The sequence below is a fragment of the Lissotriton helveticus genome, chromosome 7 (genome assembly GCF_964261635.1).
Source record: "Lissotriton helveticus chromosome 7, aLisHel1.1, whole genome shotgun sequence".
NCBI classification, from domain to species: Eukaryota; Metazoa; Chordata; class Amphibia; order Caudata; family Salamandridae; genus Lissotriton; species Lissotriton helveticus.
Window position 1 is genome coordinate 1,914,585,165 of NC_136068.1, and position 20,513 is coordinate 1,914,605,677.

The 20,513-nt window shown below is 41.7% G+C and overlaps 1 protein-coding gene across 1 annotated transcript; it reads left to right on the top strand.

The window, feature by feature from the left end:
• Positions 1-15,942: 15,942 nt before the first annotated feature.
• On the top strand, positions 15,943-16,893 carry LOC144769943 (olfactory receptor 1C1-like). Its single transcript, XM_078654137.1, has one exon. It carries the CDS (start codon positions 15,943-15,945, stop codon positions 16,891-16,893), a length of 951 nt encoding a protein of 316 aa, XP_078510263.1.
• The last annotated feature ends 3,620 nt before the right edge of the window (positions 16,894-20,513 follow it).

A 20,513-nucleotide genomic window follows, 5' to 3' on the forward strand; every position in this document is an offset into this window, starting at 1 on the left:
TCTCTACAACAGCCCCCCACTTTCGCCGGGGATGGCTGGTTTCACCTTGGAGATACCCAATCGGGACCATCTCACAGGGATAGCCAGGACGGGTTCACCAGCGGTCTACAGCGCCACGACGCCTCAGGGCAGCAGTGTGCTTTACAAGACATACATTTACATTTACATCATTTAAATCATGTGAGTGGACCAGTATGTCGGCTATAAATCAGCCCCTTTCTCACTGTAACATACCACACTACTACATTGAATGTAAGTCAATGATATTCTTTCACTTATTCTAGCTCTATCATCTATAACCTGAAAGTTTCCAATGAGACAGTATTCCCAATTGTTGTTGCAGGATCCATATTGACCACCGGGCATGCTTTGATGCCAAGCTTACCACCTGCTTGGCTCCTCATTCAACAACTCTAAGTATCTGTTTACTTCCTGCACAGTGAACTACGTCACAGAGAAAGCCCTGATATAGTACAAATGTTTACTGCCTCATGCCACCTTGGTGTGACCAGTGTTTGGCTTATGACATCTCGTTGTGGGGCCATTTGACTTATCCTATTTCAGTCACTAAATTCAGCTTACTTCTTCCCATAAATGCTTATGAAAGTAATGTCACCAGCTGCATAATATTTCTTGTCGGTTGGGGATAAAACTCTTACAAAAACATGTAAAATATGCTTTTAAAGAAATGTGTACAAATTGTGTGACTGTAACATGCCACACCACTGCATTGAAGGTCAGACAGTAATAATGTTTCACACTCTTGTATACAGCATTTTGTTTCATATTTCACTAAGAAGATAAGTATTAGCAGGACCTGACACAGCAAGGTCAAATAATAAACATGTAATCTGAAGTTCATCTTTGAAAACCAAACACGAAACTGTAACACATATTTTGGTACAAATAAAAATAGAGAGTACATAATTGCTTGTTTGACTCCTTGTTTGCTATCCCTGATTCCTGGTCTCATTAGTGCCTGGTAAAGTCTCACGAGACTCCCCTGAATTGTTTAAAAGGCTGAGCTTTTCCATTCGGACCCTCGGAGGACAGCCCAGGACTACCTTTTGTATCTTTGAGGTAAATCATGTACGGATGATTATATTGTTAAATAGTCACCCCATTAAATAAATATTTTGGAACTTGTTCACATGTAAAATTTTACATTAACATTTTTAATGGTTATTCAGAGATGCTCCCAAGTAGAATGATTTAGAAAAATGTTAAATTAGCAAAACTCTTTATTTAGAGTCAGACAGGATCAGCTTTGGTACTTAGAGAGTAGAAACATTTCCTTGTAGTGCTGTGAGTTGGATGAAGTAAATTTAACACTGGTTGTTACACAACAGATCTTGCTCAAGATCCTTGGAAGGAAATCCTAGATGTCCTTGTTCTTCTGTTGCTGGAGATATGTAATGGGTCTCTTGCAAAGGGCTGTGTCCCAGCGGACTGGAGAAATACATACATTTTTGCTTTTCTTAAAGAACCAACACTCATCATGAGGTCCTGTCTAATTTAGGGCAATCTCAATTATGACTTATCCATTAAAGATATTGGAGAAGGTGTGCTTATTTATTAATTTATTCAGCGTTTTATATAACGCGAACTTGACCCAATGGAGTATCACAGCGTTTCACAGTAAAAACTTAAACGCTTATTTCTCTAGTACATTTAAGTATGCATTCAACACATTGAAAAACATAGAATAACTTCTCATAGCAGCAAACACGTTTGCAAATTCACAATATGTGAATCTAGAAGAACCATATTGTACATTAGAACATTTGCGCACAGAATTATGAGAAAGTATACTTAACAGGTGTAATGGGACCTTCGCAAGAGATTCTCATGAGTAGGTAAGCAAGAGGTGAATCTCAGGAGATTGTTCGGTTATGGTTAAGGTAGGAATTTGCACATCAGAAAGATCATGGCTTCTTTCTTGAACCTTGAGGAGTTTGGTATGTTTCTGATGCTTGGAGGCAGCGAGTTGCAGATTCTCAGTGCCGCTCCAGAGAATGCTCTGTCATAGGTTTATTTTTATTTATTTATTTTTTTGCAGACTTTTATATAGCGCGAACTAGACCCGAACCGAATCAGGTATCAGAGCGCTTTACATATCACCAGTTACGTTACAAGAGGACACACATTCATTTTAGGCACGGGATGATTACGTGATTTGCCCAGAATCACAGGATGTTTTGGCGTCGTTACCGAGACTCGAACCTAGATCCCCAGGTCAGAGATCGAGCGCCCTAGCCGTTAGCCGTTAAGATCGGTGGCTTCAGCACTAGATCTCTTGGGCTCCTGGAAGGTCCACCGGAAATCTCCATTTACTGGTCTAGATACCTCGGTATTGAAGTGTATCACTTTGTGTGGGATACACGCATTTTGAGTTGAGTTCTGGGTTCATATGGTAGCCAATTCAGCGCCTTCAGGAGGGAGATGTGGTCAAACTTTTTTGAACCTGTTATAAGCCTAGTTCCTGCATTGAGGCAGGCTTTTTAGAGGAGCTGTTGCGATCTTGGGTAGACCTGAAAGTGTTGTGCATCTGTATTCAATCCTTGAGATGACTAATGCTTCGACTGCCATTTTGAGGTCTGGTGTTTCAATGAATGGTTTCATTTTCCTAAAATAGCTCAAGTTAAATAGCGCATTTCTAGCCAATGAGTTTATGTGGGACTGCTTATTCAGGCTCTTATCTAGCATACGTGATAGTAATTTGGTTGAGTCCTGCATACTCAGGGTGCAGTTAAGTTTTTTGAGCATCTTGCTCCATTCTTGTATAACGCACAAAATTTTAACGGGGGATGTTAGGAGGAATTCTGTTTTTTGCTTGTTTAGTTTATGCTGGTTGCTTGTAAACCACCGCATCATCACCTTTATTGCCCCGTTCATTGTTCTGATCTCCACGAAACAGGAAATCTTAATGTAAATATGTGTGACATCAGCGTACATGTGGAAAGAGATGTTGGAGAGGCAGGGTATATCTGTTGGAGGTTCCACTGATAGGTTGAATAGTGAAGGGGAGAGGGTCGAGCCTTGTGGAACTCCAATCTGAATGTGGGAAGGTGCTGACAGGTTTTGATTCATCAGAAATATTTGTATTCTGTTCCTCAAGAAGGACTTAAACCATTCTAAAACGGTCCTTGAAAAACGCATCCTGTTTTCCAAACATTCTAGCAATATATTGTGGTTAACTGTGTTGAACGCTTATGATGAATCAAGAAGGATTATAGGTCAGGTTTTGTCCTGATCCAGTACAGGTAAGACTTGTACACTATGTGGATTATTGCTGTTTCAGAGCTATGATTTTGTCTAGACCCCGAATGGCAATCGTCTAGCAGTTTAAAGTTAGAGATGTGTTGGCTCAGTTGTTGATGGACAAACTTTTCTATCACTTTAGCTAATAGGGGAATGTTGGATAACAGCCAAAAATTGTTAGGGTCTGCGGGATTCTCTGTCTGTTTTTTTATGGGGGGTACCACTTGACCCATGAAATATTCTCGACCTTTCTGAACAAAATTAAGTTCTTAATCCCATCCAGTTAGGGTATTGATCACCTCTTAGCACAGAGACTGCATAATTGGCAGTATTGGATGATTTGCGCCTATCAGCGTAGAAAGCTACCCAAACAGCAGTCCTGTTGCTAGACATGGATGCTGCATTCGATATAGTGACACATGGCATTCTGATCATAAAAATGGAGAAAATTAGGATAAACTGGAAGGCAGTGCAGTGGTGGCAGTCTTATTTGAAAGAAATAGCTTGAGCTATTTATCCCCGTATTTGTCAGATATCAGGGTTATAAAACAAGGTGTATCTTAAGGGTCAACAGTTTAACCTACATGCTTTACTGTTGATAAGACCAGTGGTGCAATTAGTGTGATACTTTGATATCAGATGCATGTACTATGCAGACAAAACCTATCTGGTCATTCTCATAGATGTGACATCAATCATCTTGCCCTTACATGCTTACTTTTGCTAAAGTCTTTGAAAAAATACTACTACTGCTGCCTAAATAGACACATCAAATGGTTATTGAGGACACTATCTTCAGTTGGATTGGCTATTGAATTTCTCTTTTATTAGGCCTCCCAGTAAGGTCTATTTAGAAGTTAAAAAGGATCCAAATTGTGGCTGCCAAATTGGCTTTTGGTATACCCTGTTTTGCCTCTTCCACCTTGGCTCTAAATCAACTTCACGGGCTTCCTCCCAGAAAACATGGACTAGTCCCTATATATTTGAGAACTAAATTGAAGAGTTACACCTCTTCCCATCTATTATGATATAAAGACTACTGCAGCTCTCCATCTCATGTTTTAAATGGGTAAGCTGGGATAGAATGGCCTTTCTCAATAGCAGCAGCTAAACTTTGGAAAGAACATCAAGGCTCTCTTCTGAATTGAGGAGTTTTAGGAAAGCCCAGAAATTGTGGCTGTACAGGAGTTAACATCTACTTAATTATCAGTAAAAGGATGTCTGTAACTGATTGATACATTACATAAAAAGTACAATATCACACCTCAGTCTAAATCGAAGCTTCATCAGCTAGCTTCGCCAGCTAGTGCTTGAATGACAGTAAAAATGTAAATCCAGCATTTGTAAAGCACAGCAATTACCAGAGGGTGTCAAGATGCTGGGGGTGGAAGGGAAGATTAAGCAAGCTATTGCCCAGAGTCACATGGTGCTGGGCTGACTTTCCACCGGGGATCAAACCACGAGCAACCCTGTTCCGGAGTCAGGAGCCCTGGCCTCTGCATCACAGCTCAATCTGTATCAGTACATTTAACTGCCAGTGTAACGTTGACTGTTGATTATTCCTAGCATTCTTGCTGACTCGATGATTTGTGGGGTGCAATTGAATGCTGTTAGTTGCTTCTTCCAGTCATTAGTACTGTGTATCTTATTGCGTGGGGCGATTAGGAGGAATTCCGTTTTTTGAGTGTTCAGTTTGAGGTAGTTGAGTGACAACCAATTTTGGGTATTTTGAAAATAGTATTGAGGGATCATATATCTTCGATGGATGAGATTTTCATGTTCAGTTGGATATCATCAGCATAAAGATGATAGTGAATGCTAGATGACCGTAGCATTTCTGTTAATGGCTCCATGAATAGGTTGAAGATAGTGGGTGAAAGAGATGAGCCTTGTGGGATCCCCAGAGTGACCGGAGCAGTCTTAGATTAAGTATTGATTTTCCTTGCCTTTTTGCCTTCTGGACACTTCTTTTTGCATTTCCTGGACAGTTTTACATTGGCAGACACCTTGCTCCATATCTGTGACTCCAACAGACAGAGTACCATCGACAGACACACATCACTGGACAGTTTTACATTGACAGAGATGCCTTGTTCCATATCTATGACAGTCTAATGTTGAGAAACAGATCTCAGTCAATATCTGTAGCTTCACTGGCTAGATTTTCTATGACAGACACACCTCGTCGTGTACCAGTAAATTCACTTGCCACTGCAACATTGATACACACACTTTATATCCATCACCAGGCAATGAATCATTAACACATACAGCGCACTGTATATCTTTAACCTCTCATGGACAGCTTCACATAGACATAGACACCTTGTTCAATATCTGGGACACCAGACAGAGTAATGACAGACATGCCTCAGTCTATACCTGTAGCTTCACTGGATGGTGCTTCATTGACAGAAACACTCCATTCTGCAACAATAACGTCCCCTGCCAGTGTAACATTGACAGCTGCACCTTGTTCCATATCTGTGACTTCACCAGACAATGCTACATTGACATACACAACACACTGTTTATCTGTAACTTCACACAAACAGTTTCACATTGAGAGAGATATCTTGTTCCGTATCTGTGACTTCACATGGCAGTGTAATGTTTAAAGACAACCCACAGTCCATATCTGTGGCCTCACTGGCTGGTGTTTCATTGAAAGACACATCTAGTTCTGTATCAGTAACTTCCGCATACAGTGTTACATTGAGAGACAATGCATTCTCTACTGTTGCTTAGACTGGGGTGGGAATAGTTACTCTAACCCCTTCGATATCCAACACTTTCCCTACTGTTACTTAGACTGGAGTTGGAATAGTAAATCTAACCTATACAAAGTCCAATGCGTTCCCTACTGTTGCTTAGATTAAAGTGGCATTAGTAAATCTTGCCACTCTGAAGTCCAATGCTTTCCCTTCTGTTGTTTAGATGAGAGTGGGAATAGTAAATCTAACCATTCCAAACCCCTTCTAAGTGCAACACTTTCCCTATTGTTGCTTAGAGTCTAGCTCTTTCCCTACTCTTGCTTAGACTAGATGGGATTGGTAAATCTTACACCACTGATTTCCACCAATTTTACTACTGTTGCTTAAACTGGAGTAGGACTAGAAACTCTAACCACTCTGAATCCCAACGCTTTACCTACAATGCTTTACCTACTCTTGCTTAGACTGGAGTAAATGTACCCCCTCTGATGTCCAATGCTTCCCCTACTGTTGCCAAGTCTGGATTGGGATAAGAAAATCTAAACTATCCGATGTTCAAAGCTTCTCCTATTGTTGCCTATACTGAATGGGATAAAGAAATCATACACTTCTGGTGTCCACTGCTTTCTGTACTGTTGCTTAGATTGTAGTTGGATTAGTAAACCTGAACTCCTGAGGCTTTTCCCACTGTTGCTTAAACTGGAGTGGGAATGATAAATGGATCCCCATGTAAAGTGTCACTTTGATACACAGATTTTCACAAGTCATTTAACTGTATTCAAGCATCTACGATGTTTTACACATAATTCAGGTAATGTTAACATTATAATAACATCATTGAAAATACTGGTGAAAAATGTGAGCAAAATCATATGGAGCAAAATGAAAACAAAAGCAGTAAAAAAAAATCTTGTTGGATCCAATTGCCAGCGCAATATGAACATGAGAGGACTCATTCAGTGTACCCAAAGACAGACTGCTATAATTGCACATACAGTGAAAAACAATATATAGTTTACACATGCTGGGGCAGTTCTACAAGGAATTGCTGCAGCGCGGCAACTCCAGTACTTTGGCTGCGCCACTCTGCGGCACTTCCGGAGCACAGGAATGCAACATATTGCCCTGGCCTCTGCATCACAGCTCAATCTGTATCAGTAACTTTAACTGCCAGTGTAACGTTGACTGATACACCTTATTCCATATCTGGACGTTCACCAGACAATGTTATGCTGACAGATACAGTCACTCTATAACTCTAACTTTAGTAGACAGTTTTAAATTGACAGACACATCTTGTTCCAAACCTGTGATTTCACGAGACAGTGTAGCCTTGACAGACACAGCTCAGTCTATACCTGTAGCCTCACTCGCTAGTGTTTCATCGACAGACACACCTCATTCAATATCTGTGAGTTCACATGCCAGAGTAACTTTGGCAGGCACACCTTGGTTTATACCTGTAGCTTCTCACACTAGTGTTTTATTGACAGACACACCTTGTTCTGTATCAGTACCTTCAACTGCCAGTGTAACATTGACAGACACAACTTGCTCTACATCTGTGACTTCACCAGACAGTGTTACATTGACAGACACACCTCAGTCTATACCTGTAGGTTTGCGTCTTGTACGTCTATAACAGTCACATCCTTCTCTGAATCAGTAAATTAATGTGCCAGCATAACATTCACAGATACACCTTGTGCTATATATGTGACTTCAGCAGTCAGTGTTAAATTAATAGATACAGCACCCTGTATATCTGTAGCTTCACTGATTTTACTTATTTGAAAAGTCTTATATAGTTTAATTGTGACCCTTGTGGGTATCAGAGGACTTTAGAAGTAAATGAGGTAAAAACATGCAAATCCTTAAGCATATTAAATGTACATAGAGGATAAGAGAACACGAAGCTCAAGAAGCAGAATTCTGATGATCTATACAATAAATATGATTATAAATAAAAGTTTAACTTTTTTATTAAAGGAGGTAGGGGAGGGGGTTATTCTTATTTCAGGAGGAAAATAGTTCCAGATTCCGTTGGTGATGCCAAAGAAAGCTCTGCTGTTGGGTTTCTTCCTGATGAAACACCGTGGCTTTAGCAGTAAGGTGCTGGAGGTTCTACGGGATCTAGAGCCTCTGGAGAGCACAAGCTTATTGGTGCAATGTATCGGGGTGTTGAAGTGCAGAGCTTTATGCATCAAGAATGCAATTTTAAATTGAATTATTGCTTCATAGGGCAGCCAGTTAAGAGCTTTCAAGTCAGTTTAGGGGATGCACTGATATGCGCCTTCATATAAAGGTTTTTGTCAAGGATTATTCCTAGCATTCTTGCTGACTCGATGATTTGTGGGGTGCAATTGAATGCTGTTAGTTGCTTCTTCCAGTCATTAGTACTGTGTATCTGATTGGGTGGGGCGATTAGGAGGAATTCCTTTTTTGAGTGTTCAGTTTGAGGTAGTTGAGTGACAACCAATTTTGGGTATTTTGATTAAGGGATCATATATCTGCGAGGGATGAGATTTTCAAATTCAGTTGGATATCATCAGCATAAAGATGATAGTGAATGTTAGATGACCGTAGCATTTCTGTTAATGGCTCCATGAATAGGTTGAAGATAGTGGGTGAAAGAAATGAGCCTTGTGGGATCCCCAGAGTGACCGGAGCAGTCTTAGATTAAGTATTGATTTTCCTTGCCTTTTTTGCATTCTGGACACTTCTTTTTGCATTTCCTGGACAGTTTTACATTGGCAGACACCTTGCTCCATATCTGTGACTCCACCAGACAGAGTACCATCGACAGACACACATCACTGGACAGTTTTACATTGACAGAGATGCCTTGTTCCATATCTATGACAGTCTAATGTTGAGCCTCAGATCTCAGTCAATATCTGTAGCTTCACTGGCTAGATTTTCTATGAAAGACACACCTAGTCGTGTACCAGTAAATTCACTTGCCACTACAACATTGATACACATACTTTATATCCATCACCAGGCAATGAATCATTAACACATACAGCGCACTGTATATCGTTAACCTCTCATGGACTGTTTCACATTGACATAGACACCTTGTTCAATATCTGGGACACCAGGCAGAGTAATGGCAGACATGCCTCAGTCTATACCTGTAGCTTCACTGGATGGTGCTTCATTGACAGAAACACTCCATTCTGCAACAATAACGTCACCCGCAAGTGTAACATTGACAGCTGCACCTTGTTCCATATCTGTGACTTCACCAGGCAATGCTACATTGACAGACACAACACACTGTTTATCTGTAACTTCACACAAACAGTTTCACATTGAGAGAGATATCTTGTTCTGTATCTGTGACTTCACATGGCAGTGTAATGTTTAAAGACAACCCACAGTCCATATCTGTAGCCTCACTGGCTGGTGTTTCATTGAAAGACACATCTAGTTCTGTATCAGTAACTTCCGCATACAGTGTTACATTGAGAGACAATGCATTCTCTACTCTTGCTTAGATTGGGGAGGGAATATTTACTCTAACGCCTTCGATATCCAACACTTTCCCTACTGTTACTTAAACTGGAGTTGGAATAGTAAATCTAACCTATACAAAGTCCAATGCGTTCCCTACTGTTGCTTAGATTAAAGTGGCATTAGTAAATCTTGCCACTCTGAAGTCCAATGCTTTCCCTACTGTTGTTTAGATGAGAGTGGGAATAGTAAATCTAACCATTCCAAACCCCTTCTAAATTCAACACTTTCCCTATTGTTGCTTAGAGTGTAGCTCTGTCCCTACTCTTGCTTACACTAGATGGGATTGGTAAATCTTACACCACTGATTTCCACCAATTTTACTACTGTTGCTTAAACTGGAGTAGGACTAGAAACTCTAACCACTCTGAATCCCAACGCTTTACCTACAATGCTTTACCTACTCTTGCTTAGACTGGAGTAAATGTACCCCCTCTGATGTCCAATGCTTCCCCTACTGTTGCCAAGTCTGGATTGGGATAAGAAAATCTAAACTATCCGATGTTCAAAGCTTCTCCTAATGTTGCCTATACTGAATGGGATAAAGAAATCATACACTTCTGGTGTCCACTGCTTTCTGTACTGTTGCTTTGATTGTAGTGGGATTAGTAAACCTGAACTCCTGAGGCTTTTCCCACTGTTGCTTAAACTGGAGTGGGAATGATAAATGGATCCCCATGTAAAGTGTCACTTTGATACACAGATTTTCACAAGTCATTTAACTGTATTCAAGCATCTACGATGTTTTACACATAATTCAGGTAATGTTAACATTATAATCACATCATTGAAAATACTGGTGAAAAATGTGAGCAAAATCATATGGAGCAAAATGAAAACAAAAGCAGTAAAAAAAAATCTTGTTGGATCCAATTGTCAGCGCAGTATGAACATGAGAGGACTCATTCAGTGTACCCAAAGACAGACTGCTATAATTGCACATACAGTGAAAAACAATATATCGTTTACACATGCTGGGGCAGTTCTACAAGGAATTGCTGCAGCGCGGCAACTCCAGTCCTTTGGCTGCGCCACTCTGCGGCACTTCCGAAGAACAGGAATGCAACATATTGTTGCGCAGGCACACTTGCACCATGATGCAAGGATGCGGGACTTCCTGGGGAGATTGTTTTTGTGCAGGAACGGGCTCCTTCCTGCATAAAAATAATCAATACAGCATTTTGTGACTGTTTGTGAAATGGCCCCACAACGTCTAAAATAGGTATAGCATGGGAATAGTCAACAAATATTCATTTACAATTTATACAAACAGAAAGGACTGTGCCTACTTGTCAGCACTATCAAGGCAACAAGCCTAACATAAGTATTTACAGTGAATATATTTGTACATTCTGCAGGATAAATAATTTAAGGAAGGATATTACATTTGGAACTGTCTGCAAGTAAAACTTTTCATTTTGATATTTCTGAATGTCGTGTTTAATGATAATATCTAGTCCTAATTTCTACATAGTCTACAATAAAAACACCAAGAGCACACGATATGTCAACTTCAATAATGTCTGCATATATTTCATATCCGTTACAGATGGTTTACAGTGGAAAACGGGAATGTAACTCAGAATTTAGAGGTGAAAAAGCACCCCCATTATACACATTGTACCAATTAGGGTGGGATTCACTGTTAAAACAAAGGCAGGAAGATTGAGAAGTGTGGTGTTTGAAGGTTGTAATTGATCTTGTGTCTAAGCTTGCCATAACATGTCCCTGTTCTGCCTCCCTCCCTCCTCCATTGCATTCAGCACTTTCTAACATTTTTCTTGCTTCTCCATGCTCGCAGCCTACAGACCTGAAGCGGGGTTATCGAACCCATATCCAGCACCTGTTTTCAAGAAACTTCTATTAAGTCTTTTAGCAAATTCGGCAGAAGAAATAATCTGTGACACCCCCTCTCAAGAAACAATCTTTGAGGATTCCAAGAAAGATTCTGACAGCATGCCACTCCTGAGGAAGATTTGATTGAAAAAGCAGCATTCACTAAACTTAATAGAGATTTAAATGCAAAGATAGTCTTGGCTGATGTTCTTATATACTTGTTGACCCTTTGCCTCCACTTCATTTCCACTAAAATCTGACATACTGCAAGTAGTTTACATACCATGGACACTTATATACATCTACATAGGGACATTTGAAACCATCTTAAATCCTTCAACCTTACTTCCTACAGTTAAATATCCTACTCAGAGTGGAATCAAATACAGATGCCCAGTGACCTGCTCTCAGCTCCTACCTTGCACCGAGCAAAGACTGCATTGCCAGAAACCACCTGAACCAAAATGCTAGAAAAATATGTCATGACTTCATTGATACATTCTAGGCTATTGGACTAGGTACCATCTTCGAAGGCCATCTATTCCTCTGACATTATCTGGAGACTTAAAATCAACAATTTGCAAGAAGCCATTCAATTGTTTGTGAATATTCCACAGAATCTTCCATATCTTGCCTTACCTCAGTAGGTCCGAATAACCATAGCTCCTAAATGCATGTATGCATGTATCCAGTGGCAATTGTATAGCTCAAACATAAATTTGAAGCAAATGAGAATTGAACAGTGGGCAACAGCCCGGTTTACAATTTGGATACAACCAGGCTGGTGCAAATAAATCTACTAGGTGTGCGGTAATACTCAGTGAAAAGATTGGTCTTATGTATAGTTATAGAGTGTTGGAGCTGATCTGATATTCATGGAATGATATTCCAAACCAAATACCGGCCTTTAGGATTTTTTTCTCCTGCACTGCTTTGTCTATAGTTGAGCAATTTCATACACCTTGCTGTAGTGCTGTCCACCTGATGGGGGATTGTTTATTGGCCAAATATGGCAGTCTGTTGTTTTTGATGCCCTCCTAGGTGATACCCTAGTCATGAGGATGTTAACTGTAGTTCTATGAGCACAGGGTAATGTGGTAACACTACTTTGAATTTATAAACACCATTAGCAAACAATGTAATGACTGCATGTCAGCAGTAAGTTCTTGGGTGAGTTTTAACTGTTTAAAGTTAAACAGTAACACAACTGAGGTACTGCTTTTCGGTAATGACCCCTCTTTCTGGTCCCTTAGTTGGTGGCCAGTGAATCTAGGTAAATTGCGCGAGCCAGTCGAAAAAGCCCAAAATCTGTGGATGATTAGAGATAACAAGCTATCTATGTTATTCTAAGGAAAATTTGAAAGATTCTAAAATATATCTTGGAAAATATTCAAAAGTTGGTAATATCTGCTATGGTACTGGCAAGACTAGATTATTCTAATGGTCGATATCTTAATCTTAGGGCCCACCATCTTAGGAAACTTCAGGTACTGCAAAATATAGCAGCCAGAGTATTAACTCGTACCCCTAAAGATGTCTCAGTTAGGAAAGCCAAAAACAGTGGCACTGGTTTCCAGTGAGGGAGAGGATCCAATTCAAATCTTTCTGTTTTGCTTACAAAGCCTTGTATAAACAAGGACCACAATATCTAGGCCAGAAATGTAGATACCTCACAGAACACTTAGGTCATTTAACTCAAGCTTTATGATGGTACCAAAATTCAATTAAAATAATTGGGGCGGTAGAAGTTTCTGCCAGGAACCGCAACAATCTGGAATATACTTCCATTACCCATTCGATCCACCACCTCCCTTCTTAAATTCAGATGGGTCTTGAAAACGTGGCTTTTTAGTGTATCAGTTTACTGGTAAAGATACTTGTTTAATGTCCGATCATTGTTCAGTGCCAGGATACCACTAACATTAAATATATGTACTGCAGCATTTAGGATGCAATATAGAGGTGCCAAAGTGGTGTCTGAGAAGCCATTGAGTAGAGCGTTGACTGCATTTTGGTGAGCAAGACCGGGATTTCACTGTTATTCTGAAATTAACCTGTTGAAAGAGGGTTTTTACTTTCTTCAAGAGGTAAACCTGAATCATTGGACTGGTTCTCAATATTAAACTTACACATATTAGTACGTTTACTATTTTTGGATATTCACAAACTATTTGGTGTGTTTTGAGACCCTATACTTATGTATGCTGAGGTCTCTGCACCCAGAGACTCAACAGTATGGGCAGAGAACTCTGCACACGTAAGTAGAGGAGGAGCAGAGTCATAAAATTCTGCAAGTAGTTTGTGAATTGCATTTTGTAGTATGTTTTGTAGAATAACAAAACGTACTACAAAGGGCAGTTAGAGAACCAGACCCCTTACCTCTAAGTGCTGCTGGTGGTTGGCCAGGTATGAGGGGAATCACTGTTTGACTTTTTTAGAGAAGTCCATGCAACATTTCCAGGGTGTGAATCAGTGGCAGATGGCTGACTGCATTGAAGGATGAAGAGAGGTTGAGCAGGATCGGGAGAAAAAGCAATGCTTCTAGTGTTGAGATGGAAGGTGTCATCAATTACTTGAACAGTGTCTGCCTCTGTGATGTGACAATGTTTGAAGACCAACTAAGGGCTGAGATGAGAATGGTAAGGAGCGGTGAGTGAATCTTCTCAAAGAGATTTAACAATCAATGACTACATAATTGCTAGCATTGAGTGAGTTGATGATGTTGGTGGGATCAGCATGTGAGGACATTGAAGGAAATCTATTTAAGTTAGAACAATGTAGATGGGGAGGTAACCCAGATTTCTGTTTCATGTTTTCGTTGATGGCTTTATTTGAGCCTCTTGCTCTTATTGTGGAGTAAATGATTGATGGAGTCTTGTGTGATGACTGATAGTCATAATTGAGTGTCCGGAAGTTGACTGGCATATTTGATGGACTTGAAGGGAGCTCTGCTTTTGCTAGTTGTTTTAATGTTTTCAAAATATCAAGATAACAAAATATTGGCCAACTTCACAATGTTAACTTCCAACATATGATCAGGCAACAAAATATTGGCCAATTTTACAATCTTAATTTCCAGCATATGATCAGGGTAAGTGTACTTTGGGAAGTATAGACTTACTATTCTAACTCCACGTCTGCTCTCCTCCCCATTATGCTTTTAGATGCTATTGTGCAGTTAATATAAGTGCAGGTCAATATTTTTACCTAAATATTGCTACAGAGTGCCTTAGTGGTGATGGTAAGGGATCTTCTTTTAGAGGGAGTGTTTCGGATTGGATGAGGTCATCGATGAGACCCTGGTCCTTCTGTACTTCTTGCTGTCTATGTGTGGTGTACTTGTCCTCTGCCAATTCTAGGGTCTACCATCATACTGAGGGGTTTGACAGCTGCAATTAGTATCATCATTGTAAAATATATGTGCAATTACCCAGTTGGGAGCATTACACGAAGCAACTACTCAATCCACGAAACAAATTATGGTGATTTACAAGTTCATCATTTGTGTTTAGATGAGTAGAGCGGGGTGCCATATATTGGTAAGGGGTTGGTAGATTTATGTATTTTTCTTGTTGCTTTACATGCATTTAGGATTCCAGATTAAAATTCCACATTCTATTAACATTATTCACAGATGTGTTGAGGAACAGGGTTACATTTCAAGTATCATAATTCCAAAATAAATTATATAAAACATAAAGATTGTTGTCATGTGCTTTTGTAGATTAGGTCTTTGTTGTCCTGAAGAAACCAAGCAGATATTATCAATAGTTGAAATGCATTGACACAAAATAGAGGTCAAGTGTAATAAGAAGGAACTGTGACAGCTGCTGCTAGACTACAAAATTGAGAAGAGGTTCCTCATGCTATTAACTTCGGAAATAGAGAACATGATGTGAAAAAAAATGTTTGTGGGCCATTTTTAATATTTAGAGAATTATAAATATTTTATTTAAATGTATGAACAGAATGACATGCATTGTAATAACCAGGAGAAATTGGTCTACTTTTTTGACCCTGTCATAACTGTGGAATAGGTGCCAGACAAACTTTTTTATGAAGATGAAAAATAAAGAAAATGTTAAGAGTTGGTGATTAGGGGCATTTCCCTAAAGTGAGTAGCCTACCACCAACTGTAAATGAAGTATAGTATTGTCATATTTTCCATTTATTTGGTGGGTCCCAGTGGGCCCTTTTTGAGATAGTTTTAACAGTTTCAGCATGCTAGTCACAGCAACAGACTACAATGCTGTACCAGTGATATTATTTGGAATTATTTTATTATATAATTTTGTTTAAATGAATGGGTTTTTATTACTTTCAGATTGTCATTACAACTGTCCATCGAATTTGAAAACCATAAATATATATTCATATATTTAGTAAGTTTTGGGGAGCCACATGCTGTTGTTAAGGACTGGCGGACAAAACAGATAGGTCCATTTTCTGTGTGCCATAAAAGACTTCATCAAATACTACTTATCATTGCCCATTTTCTTTAATAGTAGCAAACAAAAGAATATTTCAATGTTATAACTGTTCTAAAAAGGGTGTATTTTTTCTCCAGATTACCATTATAATCATTGACCAACAGCCAAGAAGCATTACAAATATGGAAAAGTTGAATCAATCTTTCTACACTGAATTTTCCATCCTGGGGTTATCACAAAACTCTCAGCTTCAAGTTCTAATTTTCATTGTGTTTTTTTGTATGTATTTAACAACCCTGCTCGGAAACCTTGTCATAATCACAATAATATGCGCTGATTCTCATCTTCAGAAGCCCATGTACTATTTTCTCATGAACTTGTCCTTCCTAGATATTTGTTTCACATCTGGCACCATTCCCAAAATGTTGGAGATTTGTTTAACAGGCAATAAATCAATTAATTTCTTTGCCTGCATTCTTCAATTGTATGTTTGCACTTCCTTCATAAGCACAGAGTTTTTCTTGCTTTCGGTCATGGCTCTGGACAGGTATGTTGCCATATGCCAACCCCTTCGCTATACAGTTATAATGAGCAAGAGAGCAGTGGTGTTGCTGGCTGTTGCCTCCTGGATGCTTGGCTTTCTGGACATCATCCCACATGCTGTTTTAATATCAAATCTATCCTTTTGTGGATCCCATGAAATCAATCACTTCTTTTGTGATTTTACTGCTCTTCTGAAACTCTCTTGCTCAGACACATTTTTCATTAATATTGTAACTTTTGCAGAAGGAGCAGTGATGGGACTGTGTCCATTTATTTTAACAATTATTTCATATGTGTTAATTATTACAAATATAATGAAGATGTCTTCCACCAGTGGGAGGCAAAAGTCATTTTCCACCTGTTCCGCTCACCTGACTGCTGTCATCATGTTCTATGGAAGTGAGTTTGGTGCCTATATGAAAACAACATCCGAGGTGTCACTGGAAAAAGACAAGCTGTTTGCTGTGATGTTTACTATTGTCATTCCAATGTTAAATCCGTTTATTTATAGTTTGAGAAACAACGAGGTGAGAAGAGCTCTGAGAAAATGTAAAAAGAAGATATGTTACCAAGATAATACACTGCATTAAGTTGAATTACTATCAAACTCAATATGCCACAATATAAATATGTGCAAAACCACGTTTGGCTTCAAAGATTATACTTTCTGCCCCCACTGAACATTTTTGCGACTCTGTTCCAATTTTTTTAATCAATTAACTCATGTGGTCGGTATGACTGTTCATGCTTGAGCAATACACACTTTATACAGTCGATGGCACAAGTATACCTAGCGGGAACTGCGCCTGTATAGATGCCGGAGGCAAACTCCGTCAGGCAGGATTACCGACATTTCTTATTGAATTTTTCCTACTATATATCACACATGTAATATAATGCCAAATAAAATCCTTATCAAGGTGACTGCATCCCCTCTCTTGAGCAGCATGTCTCTTTTTTTGCATTTATGTGATCAGTGAATCCAGTTATTGCTTGTTCATATAGAGCTGCAACACTTCCCGGCCGATCCCGGCTCTCCCCCCTCACCGGGACCCTGACGACTCCCCCACCCCCTAAAAGCCATCCCTCTTTTCCCCAACGATGCGAGCTTTCACCCCCACTGCCTTCTTTCTGCGGTGGGGGCGCCCCCACCCCGGATCATGGCTTTGTCGAGTCGCACTCACGCTATTGTGGAGACTTGCTGTTAGTGCTTGCACACAGCCCTTCAATTGACGAACATATTTCCCGACATGCGGTCACGGTTGGTTGGCTTCCTGCAGTCTGTTGACAAGAAGGTGCGAGGCCTAAATTTGCAACTGCTTACAGCGTCATTGTTATGGCCATGCTCATTCATAGGCACCCTTATTGGTGACTTTTGGGAAAAAAACAGGATTCACAGCAAGGTGAATCCTGACCCTATTGAAGAACATGAAAACGTTCTAGTGGAAACCAGCTTTGGAAAAATTCCAGGCCATAGTCCTCTCCCACTTAGACAGCAGCAATTTACTGCTCTAATGTCTCTCTAACACTACACTGCTGCCCTTTAACCCCGAAACTGGCATCCTACATAAACAGCAGGCTTCATTTAGGGCTTTTATTTGAAAAGAAGCACTTGGCAACTATTCCTTTCTGATTCCATTTGATCACACCCTAAATCAACTCTTCAACATCTGTATGAAATATTGCTAATGCTACAAGGCAATCATTGCCAATAATCTGAACAGACACAGTCACTTTGCTCTTACCAATAGCCATGATGTCAGTAAATCAGGTTCTACAGTTTATCAATGTGAGAAATTGGGTTGTTGGTTGATGGGGGTGGGAGCCATTCTCAAGCAACAGTCACAATCACTGTCATCGTGAACCGCCAATAGTCACTAAATTAGCCTGTGCTTAACCCTCTATTAGCTTGTTTTTAGCTGACAGCATGGGCGAATCTCCTAATAAAACCGACCTACTCTTTAAGCAGACCCTAAAATCCATACTAAAACTTACAATGAATCGATTACCACTGCATTTGTCATTCCGTCATCCATACACTTAAGTAATTTCTTTGCAAACGTCTCCATCCTGCTGCGTTGTGGTCGTCCATTTTAATTAATGGACACAAAACCATGCTGCAAACAACTGAAGATCGAATGGCACTGCACTATGCAACTTAGGGCTCATCCTTTTATCATCAAGTCAATCAATCAATCAATCAGAGCATTTATATAGCGCACTACTCACCCGGAGGGTCTCAAGGCGCTGGGGGGAGAGGGTCCGCTACTGCTCGAACAGCCAGGTCTTGAGCTGCTTCCTGAAGGCGAGGTGGTCCTGGGTCAGGCGGAGGTGGGTCGGAAGGGAGTTCCAAGTCTTGGCGGCCAGGTAGGAGAAGGACCTTCCTCCTGTGGTGGCTCTTCGGATGCGGGGGACGGCGGCGAGGGCGTGGTTGGTCGATCGAAGCTGGCGTTTGGGAGCGTAGAAGTTGAGGCGGCTATTGAGGTATCCTGGTCCTTGGTTGTGTAGGGCTTTGTGTGCGTGGGTGAGGAGCCGGAAGGTGATTCTCTTGTTGACCGGGAGCCAGTGCAGGTCTCTCAGGTGTCCGGAGATGTGGCTGCGGCGGGGGACGTCCAGGATGAGTCGTGCTGAGGTGTTCTGGATCCGCTGGAGTCTCTTCTGGAGTTTGGCGGTGGTTCCGGCATAGAGGGAGTTGCCATAGTCCAGACGGCTGGTGACGAGGGCCTGGGTGACCGTCTTCCTGGTCTCGGTGGGGATCCATCGGAAGATCTTACGTAGCATGCGCAGGATGTTGAAGCACGACGAGGAGACGGCGTTGACTTGTCTGGTCATGGAGAGGGAGGAGTCCAGGATGAAGCCCAGGTTGCGTGCGTGGTCTGTTGGTTTGGGTGCGCTGCCCAGGGCGGGGGGCCACCAGGAGTCGTCCCAGGCGGAGGGCGAGGAGCCCAGGATGAGAAATTCCGTCTTGTCTGAGTTCAGTTTCAGGCGGCTGTTCGACATCCATGTGGCTACGTCTGTCATCCCTTCGTGTAGGTTGGCTCTGGCGGTGGCGGGGTCGTTGGTGAGGGAGAGGATCAGCTGGGTGTCGTCTGCGTAGGAGATGATGTTCAGGTTGTGCTGGCGTGCGATGGCTGCGAGGGGGCTCATGTATACGTTGAAGAGTGTTGGGCTGAGCGAGGAGCCTTGAGGAACGCCGCAGATGACTTGGGTGGCCTCCGATCTGAACGGGGGGAGGCGGACTCTCTGTGTCCTTCCGGCGAGGAAGGAGGTGATCCACTCCAGTGCCTTCTCCTGGATTCCGACGTTGCTGAGGCGCTGTACTAGGGTACGGTGGCAGACAGTGTTGAAGGCCGCGGAGAGGTCCAGGAGGATGAGGGCCGCTGTTTCTCCGTTGTCAAGCAGGGCTCGGATGTCATCGGTAGCTGCGATCAGGGCGGTCTCGGTGCTGTGGTTGGCCCGGAAGCCAGACTGCGAGAGGTCGAGGGAGCCGTTCGTCTCGAGGAAGGCGGCCAGTTGCTTGTTGACGGTCTTCTCGATGACTTTTGCCGGAAACGGGAGCAGCGAGATGGGGCGGTAGTTCTTGAGGTCGGTTGGGTCTGCTGATGGTTTCTTGAGTAGAGCGCTGAGTTCGGCGTGCTTCCAGCTCTCCGGGAAGGTGGCTGTGTCGAAGGAGGTGTTGATGATGTCCCGCAGGTGGGGTGCGATGACAGCGTCGGCCTTGTTGAAGACGTGGTGAGGGCAGGGGTCTGTCGGAGATCCGGAGTGGATGGAGTTCATCGTGCGTATGGTGTATTCGGTGCTGATCGGGGTCCAGGCGCGGAGGGTGGTGGTGGGGGGCAGTGGTTCGGTCGTGGCGTGCGTCGGTTGAGTGCTGAAGCTGTTGTGTATGTCCGCGATCTTGTTGTGGAAGTAGGAGGCGAGGGAGTTGCAGAGGTCTTGCGAAGGGGTGATGTCGTTGTTTCCGGCGTTGGGGTTGGAGAGCTCTTTCACGATGTTGAAGAGTTCCTTGCTGTTGTGTGCGCTGTTGTCCAGTCGTTCCTTGAATGCGGTATTCTTGGTGGCGTGGATCCGCTGGTGGTGTTTTCGGGTGGCGAGCTTGAGGGCAGTCATGTTGTCCGGTGTTGGGTCTCTGCGCCAGGTTTTCTCAAGTGCTCTGCAGTTCTTCTTGGAGCTCTTGAGTTCGTCGTTAAACCATGGGGCTTTCTTGCTG

Coding starts and splice junctions, on each gene's coding strand:
- LOC144769943 (XM_078654137.1), top strand. CDS start 15,943: ATGGAAAAGTTGAATCAATCTTTCTACACTGAATTTTCCATCCTGGGG.